At 39.0% G+C, this 12,232-nt stretch overlaps 1 protein-coding gene across 2 annotated transcripts in view; it reads left to right on the forward strand.

Annotated features, from left to right (window-relative positions):
- Positions 1 to 12,232, forward strand: part of fras1 (Fraser extracellular matrix complex subunit 1) — a 270,430-nt gene that overhangs the window by 118,104 nt on the left and 140,094 nt on the right. For both annotated transcript variants that reach the window (XM_031305293.2, XM_031305292.2), the window contains exons 14-16: positions 9,827 to 9,970; positions 11,573 to 11,713; positions 11,856 to 11,996. In XM_031305293.2, coding sequence (XP_031161153.1) covers positions 9,827 to 9,970; positions 11,573 to 11,713; positions 11,856 to 11,996 — 426 coding nt within the window. The remainder of the gene's footprint in view (positions 1 to 9,826; positions 9,971 to 11,572; positions 11,714 to 11,855; positions 11,997 to 12,232) is intronic.

The raw sequence follows: 12,232 nt of genomic DNA on the forward strand, positions 1-12,232 counted from the left end.
TCCACTGCTGTTCAATCATGACCTCTCATTCACACTCTCATTCATTGAGAGAGCTATATTCGATTTATTTGTTGAACTAGAAAACCTTTTGGCATTGACACTTGCTGTTGTTAGTTATGATTTTACAGCTCAGAGTCTTTGCTTTATAAAGTCTCAAGAAAGCCGTGACAGATTTAATCGATACTAGCTTGATTGCATTTTTTTTCATCCATTACCTGAATTTTGTATTTTTCTGTGAATGTGGCAGTCAGGAGCCGAGGAAGCCACGTGAACAGCACAATTCTCCCTGTGCCCCTCTAAAAAAAAACTGTTGCCTTAGTGGAATAAAATGTGTGGGTGCCTCCCTCAGTGGGGAGGTCATAGAGCCATCGTTGAAGATCTGTTTTTTCTCCTGCATGCTTTCTGAGCAAATTGTGCAGTTAAGCTTTGAGTTTGGTGAATACAATGTTGTTCTTTATTTATGCTGTTTAGAAGTCTAAAAGAACAGTGTGCCTGCTTGTTGCTTTTATGTGTAATATTGGCCGTATTGTAGTCATAGCCATGTTTTTGTGCTGGTTTGCAGCTTCTCAAATAAAATTTGAGATATAGGCTTTTTCCTGTCAGTGGCCAGGTATCAGAATAACAGAAAAAAAAACATTCACATGCAAACCTGATTTAATTTCTGATTCAATTCCAATAATGGGGGTTTTCAGAAAAAAGCTCCCATTTGATCTATTTATTTTACACTTTTCCTCTTCGCAAAGCTGCTTCTTTTCCGTGCTCAGTTTAATTGCTGAATCTCTCATTCCATCTCGTTTTATCACTCAAGGTTTCAGGGGGGGTGTGAACCGCTGCAGCACAGTAATCGTGCCCCCGCCCGTCCCCGAAGGACAGGGAGGGAAGATTATCTGCTGCGCCGTGTGACTGTGCATTCATCTCAACCTCCCCTGGTTTATGCAGAGTAGGCTTTAGAGGAGGTTTTGGCAACTGGCCTGCTAGGATTACATTTGTTGATAACTTTGCACTTCAGGCTGCACAGAAAAATAAATTGCTTTCCTGCAAGGGGCAAGGTAAAGGACGTGTAATCCCCTTGTTGGCCATAACCATTTTTGGAGGGTGTGTGTGTGTGTGTGTGTGTGTGTGTGTGTGTGTGTGTGTGTGTGTGTGTGTGTGTGTGTGTGTGTGTGTGTGTGTGTGTGTGTGTGTGTGTGTGTGTGTGGAGTGACCTACTCATAAATGTAGTCTTATCTTTTACAGAATGCTTGTTGATGATGCATGCTCTGTCTTTTTGCTTCATCTGCAGGAAGATTTGTTTAGAAATGTCCAGCATATATATGGCGGTGGTTGATCAAAATATCTTTGATTGTTTATGAATGATCGCATTTTAAAGACCCTCTCTGGATCTTCAGCATACTGAGGAGGAGAAGGAGAAGAAGAAGAAGAAGAAGAAGAGCTAGAAAGAGTGACATTGAAATTGAATAGATGAAAAAAAGGCTTGAGAGAAATGGAGACACTCACACAGAGAGAAAGAGAGATGACAAGAAATCCAATGTGAAACTCGAGAAAGGCCAGAAGGCTGAGGCAAGAAAAAGCCTGTGACAGAGAGAAGAGAGCATCATAGGGAGAGAAAGAGAGAGTGTGGTGAGGTGCACTCTACAACTTTTGGGGATAAAACTACAGATCCTGAAATAGTGTAAATAATTTAGATATCATCATTCTAAATGAAACATGGAACCATTCATATTTACTATCTAATTGTCATAATAATTACATTGAATTTTCTGTACCTTCTGTAAAAAACAAAAACAATGTTATAAATGGAAGAGATTCAGGGGCAACATTAATTTGGCATAAAGCACAGGATAAAAATGATATCTCACCTGTGAAAAAAGGAAAAACTCACCTTTGGAAAAAAATCAATAGAGGTATAGTTAATAGCACCAGAGAAATATATATATGTGCAATCTATATCCCACCCTCAAACTCCCCCTATTACACTGAGGATATTTGTCAAGAACTTCAAAAGGAAATAATTAATTTCCAGTCACTGGGTCACATCTTAATATGTGGAGATCTCAATGCAAGAACTGGAAAAGAGAAATACTATATCGAAGTAGATGGAAACAAACACATATTCGGCCAAATCTCCTCAGTCCCAGCTCACACAATACCACAAAGACAACGTTTTGATAATATTATAAACAAAAATGGAAAACAAGTTCTCCAGATATGCAAAAGCCTGGGCTTACATCATTAATGGAAGGACCCGTGGTGACTCTCTGGGTAGAATGACCTATTCCTCTGTTTTAGGTAACAGTGTGGTGGATTATACGATAACTGATATCGACCCAGAGGATATCAACGCGTTTGTAGTTTTACCACAACTTCCCTTTTCAGATCACTGCCAAACAACACTTTAGTTAAATAAGTCTACAAAATATAGCATTGTACCAGAATCAGAAACCAGCAAAATGTATGACCTCCATCAAAAATATATATGGAAAAAATGTAGCAACATAGATGATTATTTAACTGCACTTGGCAGTACAGAAATCAAATCAAAACTTAATCTCTACAGACTTACTTAACCACCCATGCACAAAAGATGGAGTCAGTTTGGCTACACAGCATTTAAACAATATATTTGATGAATTTGCTACAAAATCAAATCTCAAAATAATTAACTATAGTAACAAAATAACAAAAGACAAACCTCCAAAAGATGAATATGGCATGAAGGGCTTTTTTTAATAAAGTTATTGAAAGCGGTATAGGGGGTAAAGTTTATGACACTATTAAATTCCTGTACACAGAAATAAATTTGCAGTAAAAATGGGCTCCAAAAGAACAGAATTCTTTAAACCGGGGCGTGGAGTGAGACAGGGATGCAGTTTGAGTCTAACACTGTTTAACATTTACATCAATGAACTAGCAGCGATGTTGGAACAATCTGCAGCCCCAGGCCTCACACTTCATCAAGTTCCTGCTCTATGCCGATGATCTAGTTTTGTTGTCCCCATCCTAGAGCAGCACTGTCAGAAATGGGCACTGACAGTCAATCTGAAAAAGACCAGTGTCATGGTATTTCAGAGGAGAGCCAGATCTCAGGGAAAAAGCCAGAGTTCCTGCTCTATGCCGATGATCTAGTTTTGTTGTCCCCATCCTAGAGCAGCACTGTCAGAAATGGGCACTGACAGTCAATCTGAAAAAGACCAGTGTCATGGTATTTCAGAGGAGAGCCAGATCTCAGGGAAAAAGCCAGAGTTGCAACTTCACTCTGGGCAACACCAGATTAGAACAAAAGGGTTCATATAATTACTTAGAGGTTGAAATTAGTGCATCAGGGAGTTCAACCTGGCCATAAACACACTATGTAATAAAGCTCAATCAAATGCAAATTTGAAAAAACAAATATCCCCGCAAGAATTTGGCTCCAATAATGCTTAATGGAAGCGAAGTCTGGGGCCCGATTTCGAAAACAAAATTTAAAAAACTGGGATAAAACTCTCTTTTTTTATTCTAAAAGTTCGCCCAAACACCCCAAACAATGCATGCAGAGCAGAACTCGGTATATTCCCTCTGAAAATTTGAATCAATAAAGGTCAATTAAATTTTGGCAGCATTTAAATCAAGCTGATACAAATTCCATTGCATACAAAGCTCTCCTGAGCAACCAGCAGTGTTCAGATGTCCACCCCCTGGACCAGCTGGCTCACAGGTACATGGAGCTAAACACCACAGACAGTAGGCCTCAGAGCTGCCACAGACACAATCCTCAGTCATCAATCAAAAGATTTGAAACTAAATTAAAAGACGAATATACAGAACAATAGCGAAATAAAAATAAAATACAAAACAAACTCCTCTGTTATCAGTCCCTGAATAGAGATATCTAATTGGCCGAATATCTCAAAACAAAAAATCCGAAAGAAAAATTAAGCAGCTAAATATGTCTTCTCCTGCCACAATATAAGGCAAAATAAGTTATATATAAGTTGTATATATTATCATTTTTTATTATTCTTTGTTTTCTTTATTTTTTTAATTTATTTGTTAATATTATTGTTTCAACGTACCCTTTGAGGGACAAAATTTGTTTATTATCTGCAGTTATATCATAATTATCCTGTTCACTTGAATTATTATATCTGATGTATTTACTCCTTGTTGCTGTTTATACGTATGTTTGTTCTTATGCTTTGGCAACACAGATGTATTTTTCTTTTCGTCATGCCAATAAAGCAAACTGAAATAGAGAGAGAGAGAGAGAGAGAGAGAGAGAATAGACAGGGAGATGATGGCAGGGGAATAGGAATTAGCTGAGGAGCACAAACATTGGAAAGTGGGCCAGGGAACTATTTCACCTGTCAGTATACCTGTCACGTTGTAGGATAGGTTGGCTAGCAACTTTAACCCTTTTCACACAGAACTGAACATCAGTGTCAGCTAAATGACATGTAATGTAATGTAATGTAATGTAATGAACAAGAAACTTTACTCCTCTATATGCTTTGGATGTCCTGTGAGTTTGTTATTCATTTAAAGCCTTTGCAATTGACTGCAACTTAAATGAATAGTTTGAATGTTTTAGCCCTCTAACTACAAATTGTGTACACTTTACTGCCATCCATATTTTAGAGCCTAATATAACATTTTAGATTGATTCCCTTCCTCCCAGGCAGTCGCTAGTTTGCATGCATCTCAGAGCAGTATGAAAATGAACTGGCAGAGACTTAAAACCTGCCTGAGATAGATATTCAATCACAAAGAACATTTGCTGTACTTGCCTTTAATTTTGACTGTGCTACGTCTTTGTCACCTCACGCTAGAGTTGCATGAGGCTGTTCTGAAGACGTTTGGTGGTTTCGAGTTCTTAAGGAAAGAGCAAACATTTGAGAGTGATGTGTGCCAATGATTTTCAGCAGCTGACTGACATATTCAAAGTTGGGTTGAGTTTTCCACAGGCACTTGATGTACCAAGAATGACATTTTTTTTTTACTACAACTCACATGCTGGATGTGACCATAAATAAATACATATTTGCTATAATAGATAATTTATTAAAAAGCATCTCAAAGATGATTTTCATACCATGCTGATATGAGCTAAAGCCAGTGGCTGTTGAAAGATGACACATGCAAAAACCATCAGTGTCCTTTTTTTAAATCACCAACTATCAAAAATTTAAATCCCATGCTGATAGAAAAGACAGATGTATCCACCTACAGTCAAAACTGTGAGAAACCCTTTTTTGGGGCAATTTTTCATCCTGAATGTGAAGAGGCATAGGGAAGCTGAGAGAAAATGATTTATTAAAAAAGTATAGTGTGAAAAGTTGTAATTCTATGGAGAGAATTTTATTTTATTTGGCACATATTTTAAATAATGTGACACAAAACAGAAAATAATCAATACTACATCTGTATCAGGCATGCACAATCTACTGCATGCAGCACACTATTACCATGCATTTTATAATACAAACCTCCATATTTTCAGCCACCTTGTATGTAGCCTTTACTGAAGCTGTATGTATAGCAGGGATGACTATTTAGTGAGTCTAAACTTAATGCATTTGCACAAGAAATACATACAGAATAAGGAGAAAAAAAAACACAATATGTGTGAATGTGATAAAGAAAACCCAAATTAAACAGTCTCACCAAGAAAGTAAGACAGCACATATCCTTCATAGGCTGCATAATTCTCTAAAATGTTATTTTAATAACAGAAAGTGTAAATTGGCATCTTAATTAGTATTATACACACACACACGCACACACACACACACACACACACACACACATATATATATATATATATATATATATATATATATATATATATTTTTTTTTTTTGTCTGCAATCAGGCTGATTATGATAGTGGACATGACTTTCCTGAGGGAATCAAAACAAGCACTATAGGTTGTCTCTGGGTTTTCGCTGCATGAAGTTAAACCTTTTTCAGTTTCTCCAGGTTGCACCACTGGGAGACTTCTGAGGCTTGTATTCCAGGGAGGGAGGCGCCATGATGCTATTTTGAGATTCCTTTTACAAAGAATGACAGCCTGTTGCACATCTACTCTTTAAGTCCATATGTGTCACAGTTAACAGCATCCCCTTTCAACATGATGTTACTTTAATGAGCTTCCTGGATTTGAAAATGATGGATGTGGCAACAGGAGAAAATATCTCTCCAATCGGAGCCGATGATGTAAATCACACGCTTTACACTAAACACAAGCTTTAGACTTGTGAGAGGCAGGAAGAGCAACTTTGAAATTTGAAATTGTATTGAAATTTCTCCTGCTAAATTAAAAGACAAACAGATACGTTTAAAACAGACAACAACAGTCGCACTGTGAGTTGCATAGCAGAAATTCAAAAAGCTCAACATGCTGGAGAATAAAAATAGTTAAACAACAAGGGAAATAAAACTTATTAAATGTTCCTCAAATTACATAATCCTGTTGAGAGTAAAGTGTTTGTGTTAGTGAGAGGAATGAATGTGTATGTTTGATTAAACAGAAAAATATGTTGTGTTCCTGGTGGGTAATGTGTGTGTTTCTAGATGATAAAGAGAAGCATTCAGAGAGAGTGAGCGAAGATATTAACCTGAGGAAAATCTGTTTCAAAGAGCAGGAGGGATCAGGAGATTTATCTCACGCTGCTTCCCAGTAACTTTTTGTGATAAAATATTTGGTTGACTTCTGGCGTCTTCCATTAATTGTGTGTGATCTCAGCAGCATTTCTTAAATGGTGCTGATTAAGTTAATCGTCCTGCAGTGTACGTATGCATTCTGAATTCCCTTCCCTTCCTCAACCTCTTTTCACCTTTTGACTTTCCCTTTTTTTGTCTTTATCCTTTCACCTCTTAAACTTTGACCTCATTCACTCTACCTTTTTTCACCTACATATCTCTGTCTAGCTTACTGTATTTATATAAATATTAGCTTGTATTTGAAGGAGATGATAAATGATTTGGAGATTGTGGAGCATGTATCTAATTTGGAGTAGAATATTCTACATATTTAAAACTAAATACTTGCAGAGATCCAAAGAAAACCAATAAGAATGTCAGAGGTTATCACTAAGAGGCTTTTTAGCAATGCAGTTTTATTTATATAATACATATATTTTCAATACAAGTATATTATTTAACTGAATTTTCATGGAAGAACTACCAATTTTCATGAGCCCTTGGGAGTTCTGCAAGGCTCTCCTAAGATTTAGCTTTGAAGAAGTTTTTTTTGGTTTTGTTTTTAAGCTATTTGCGATGTCAAGCTCACTGAGGTTCGGAGAAATTCATTTAACATCAGATAGAAAAAGCTGTGACTTTTACACTGTTTAGAACCAACCAGAGGTGCCATCAGTATGTCAGCATTTTCAAACTCATTGTCAATCAAATGGTTGCCTTCAGTTTTTCAAAGATCTCTTTATTCAACTTTGTGTGACACTGAGGCCTGTGCCCATGCATAAAGATCTAAAGATTTACAAACAGGAAAGAAAGTTGGTAGAAAGTGGTTTATACTGGATGTACCCACCTTATGTCTGATACTGTATATACAGTATGTACATTTTCTTTAAGTAAAGGCACCATGAATGAGTGCACATCCATTGTACTTCTTACAGAAACGTTAAGCTTCAAGGCAGCCATTTGTCCCTTGGGTTTTCAGTTTTAAGCGCGCTAAAAAGGTATTAAGTAAATATTTGTATCCAAAACCAGTGACATTACTTAGCAGATTCCTCTAAGAAGCCTTCCATAAATGCTTGTGAAATTTGACAGCACTTCCACAAGTGTCTAACACAGAGGAAGCTTCAAGACAGTGATTTGGTTCTCAAAAAAAAATGCCAGAGAAACATCTCAGATATTTGTTTGTAGTGTAAGTTAAAATGTCTTCGCACATAGCAGCAGATTGGGATTCCTTCTTTTTACCATCTGAAACATGATGGGATGGGTTTGTTGAATATCAAAAGGGTTGATCCATTCAACAACGTGTCTTCTCATTTAAAACCCTCAAACTAAAATGGTTTCAAGACTGTAGCCACAGGGGAACCCCAGACTTTGAACAACCTTTTTAGGAAGGAACAAATCTACAACATTTCAGGGCTCTTTAAGAAAGAAACACACTTGCCTAATACATAACATCATTTTTGGAACAAAACGGCAGCAGCTTGTGAATGTGCATCACAAAGCTGGTGCAAGTTGTGAAGTAAACAGCGTTGTCAGTGCCAAAGTTAGCTGTATCAGAGCCAGCGTTGTCACAGCACTCCTATGTTTTCCTTATAGTTTCTTTTCTGTCTCTTTTTCTGTGGCATCTGGTTTAGGCTGTGGGCCGCTGGGAAATCACGTGTTGTCTAACCAGTTGGTGTTGAAATAGGTTTTTGGAGTTTCTACACACACACACACACACACACACACACACACACACACAGTGTGCAGGCGTATGCAGAGATACAGAAATAGACAATCTTTTTTTACAACAAAACAAGATTAATTAACTGGAATTGTTATGAGCTTGTGTGTGTGTGTGTGTGTGTGTGTTTTCCTGGTTTATTTCGCTCACACCCTTACACACACACACACACACACACACACACACACACACACACCACATATTGTATATAAACACACTCACACGACAGACACACTTACATTTTTACATGGACTCCCCACATAGCTCACCTCACTCCAGCCTCATGCTCAAACAGTTGTCAGTGTTATAAGTGCTGGTTTTACTGGTGCTCATAAAATACCACTGGTAATGGCAGCTATGGAGAGCATGCATGCACGCACACACACACACACACACACACACACACACACACACACACACACACACACACACACACACACACACACAATCCTAATTGTCTCTTTGGTTTTGAGTGTTCTTTTACAGCCTTAAAAGTTTCATTAATGTGTAAAGTATATTAAGGTATTAAAGGAGAAATCCGGCGCAAAATGAACCTAGGGGTTAATAACACGTGTACCTAGTCGACCGTTCTCTGGGATATGTTTTCATGCTAATCGAATGTGACCATTTTTAGTGCAAACCGCTAATTAGCTTAATCAGTTTATTAAAAAGATAATTTATAAAGACAGTACCGTTCGCGTATACAGGCAGGCGCCAACTTGGGAAAAGAGTCACGATCAGTCGAACGACGAACGCCGTGCAACCAGTAACCAGTAACATAGCTTGAGCTATGTTACTGGTTAACTGTCTGTACACTTACAAAGTTCTCAATGCTTCAGTTCACATGTAGGGACCCTCATTATGCTACCGTGGAAGTGTGGTGCTATTTTGAGCCTTGTTAGTGGTATAGAAATAGCGATTTCTTTTTACTTTACCCGTGCCCCGACGACTAGCGTAATAAGCTAATTAACGGTTTGCGGTACTGTCTTTAAAAACTATCTTTCTAATAAACTGATTAAGCTAATTAGCGGTTTGCGCTAAAACTGGTCAAATTTGATTAGCATGAAAACATATACCAGAGAACGGTCGACTCGGTACAAATGTGTTATTAACCCCTAGGTTCATTTTGCGATTTCTCCTTTAACGTTCCTCCCACCTTCCAGGCAGAGATTTCGGTAATCCATCACAATGACCACGATGTTTCATTTTATTGTTGTGAAAGTGACATTGTTGTCATATTTTAGTATACACAGTATAATGATTTCCTGGAGAAGAATGGAAACAACTGGCTGCACCCTAGTGTATGTGATGTGCACTAAGTGGGCTTAGACATAGATACAAGTGTTATTATTTAAGACCATTTAACACTGACAATATACAGTAAATAGATGCCTACAGTAAAGGGTTTTTTTTCTATTCTGTCCACCAGGCTGTCATGAGGACTGCTCAGAGTGCCGTGGGCCGGCCCAGGAGGAGTGCTTGTCGTGTTCGGACCCGGCTGCCTTGCTCAAAGACGGGGAATGTGTTCCTGACTGTGGCGCTGGTTTCTACAGTCAAGAAGGCGTCTGCTACGGTAAAGTTGACACATTTATACACATTCAGTATTTTATTGTTTCTGCATTGCATTATGATCTATTTTCTGCTTCTGTGGGCACACTAATTGGACTCTCTGATTCTTAATAACAGAACGTATTATTGTTAAATGTCCTTGCAAAATGGCACAAGTCTTTTTTTGTTTACCTGAGAATCTTCAAATTGCAGAAGAAAAATTCATTTTTACAGAAAATATCTTAATGTGACTTCATTTTCTCTGAATGTTTGGCTATTATCCTTAAAATATAAAAATAAGATAAAAAAATATCAATTCCCCCATCTATAACAGGAAACATAGAGTTCAATTCTAAAACCTTAGGCTGCAACAAAAAACAACCAATAATGCACAATTCATACTTTAATAGGGTTTCAAAAAGCAGATACAGAATAAACCATATGTGATACTGTCATTCTGTGTGTTTTTATGTGAAGAAAAAGTTCAAGAGGAAAAAGCAACTTACAAAATGGCAGTTATGCATCTGAAAAGTGTTCACTGTGCAGCTTCACTTCACGAGGAATGAAAGCTGATATTTAAACAGACAAATTAGACGTCACGGAATGTGCCGATGCAGAAAATAGGTTTATTGTTCGCGGTCAACTGGAGGTGAAGGTTTGTTTGGGCTTGTTTTTTTTTAGCCTCCTGATGGAGCTTGTTGCCAGCATCCACTTCACATGGTGCCAAAATGATAAGTCAGCAGTACATAGAGTTAGCAAACAAACAATTTTAAAAAGTACAATAATTAGCAGTTCTCTCTTGCACTAATGAGGATTCAGGCGCTCTTTGAATGAGGAGATCCTGTATGAATATGGATGGTTTCTATTTTTGAGTGGTAAGATGAAGAAGAGCAAGAATAGGCCTCCCTCGGGGTGATGGTGAATTTAGCAGCACAGAGCTAAGCTCTTTCTTTGGTTAAAAGCACCTGGAGGGGGGGTGGGGTGGGGGTGGGGGGGGGGCAGGGACGACTCTTCAACTCCTCCACCTTACATGGAGGACCGGAAGCCCTCTTTTAGAAAATGTCGAAGCTTTCTGGAAAAAGGTCAAATCCATTAGAAGTTGCCAGTTTGTGCTTTGAGGTCTGGTTTAAAATGTCAACACCCAGAGAGAGAGCTGAAGAGGTTTTGAACATCTTATTTTTTTCTCCTCAGGGCTTCCTGGGATAGATTTTATGCTTCTTTCTTTTTGTCCCCTCCAGCATGCCGTAGGAATAGCTCTCACTGATTTCAGCCTCTGTTTAGATGGAGGCAAAGATCTGTTTGAGCATGTGTGCATCAAAGTGTCATGTCAATATGGAATTCTACACACGCACGCACGTACACACACGCACGTACACACGCGCGCGCGCGCACACACACACACACACACACACACACACACACACACACACACACACACATACACACACACACACACCCTAACAACAATTGAAACAAAAAGTTGCACTACAGTAACTTCTGTGGTGGTCCTCACCAAGTGACAAAGTGAGACTCAGCACACCTCACAGACTCGTTAACAGACTTTGCCTTAGCACAATGCATTTCATCATTCTGACCAGAAGTCATTAACACTTGCTTCGGTTCACAGCCTGTGATTCGTCCTGTGCCTCCTGTTTCCCTGACAACCCAAAGTGCATGAGCTGTCTCCCGGGGACTGCTTTGCATCATGGGAAATGTATTTCCCAGTGTCCAGCTCAGCATTACTTGGACAACCACAGCAGATGCAGAGGTAGGCTAACTCTTCAACACATATGCTACATAGCTGTAATTATAGTGCTCTTCAAGTAACATGTCATGAACGAGCGAAAGTAGTAACCATCTTTAAACAGACAGTTCTAGGTCAGTTCCACCCTTTTGCTTTTTCTCCTCAGCCTGCCACAGCTCCTGCGCTTCCTGTTGGGGTCCCTCGGTATCCCAGTGTACCTTGTGTCCAGGTGGGCGCCTTCTTCACCAGGGCCAGTGTGTGGAGGCCTGTGGGGAGGGACTCTACTCCCAGGACAACACCTGCCACAGTAATAATTATATCTAAGCATTTTCAAGATTATACAAATAAATACATTTTCACTGTTAATCTGCACCCTGGGCGCCTCCCTAGGGAGGCTTTCCAGGCGTCTCCAGCTGGGAGAAGGCCTCGGGGAACGACCCAGGACTAGGTGGAGAGATTATATCTCCACCCTGGCCTGAGAACCCCCAGTCAGAGCTGGCTAATGTGGCTTGGGAAAGGGAAGTTCGGGGTACCCTGCTGGAG

The sequence above is a fragment of the Sander lucioperca genome, chromosome 2 (assembly GCF_008315115.2).
Source record: "Sander lucioperca isolate FBNREF2018 chromosome 2, SLUC_FBN_1.2, whole genome shotgun sequence".
Taxonomy (NCBI): domain Eukaryota; kingdom Metazoa; phylum Chordata; class Actinopteri; order Perciformes; family Percidae; genus Sander; species Sander lucioperca.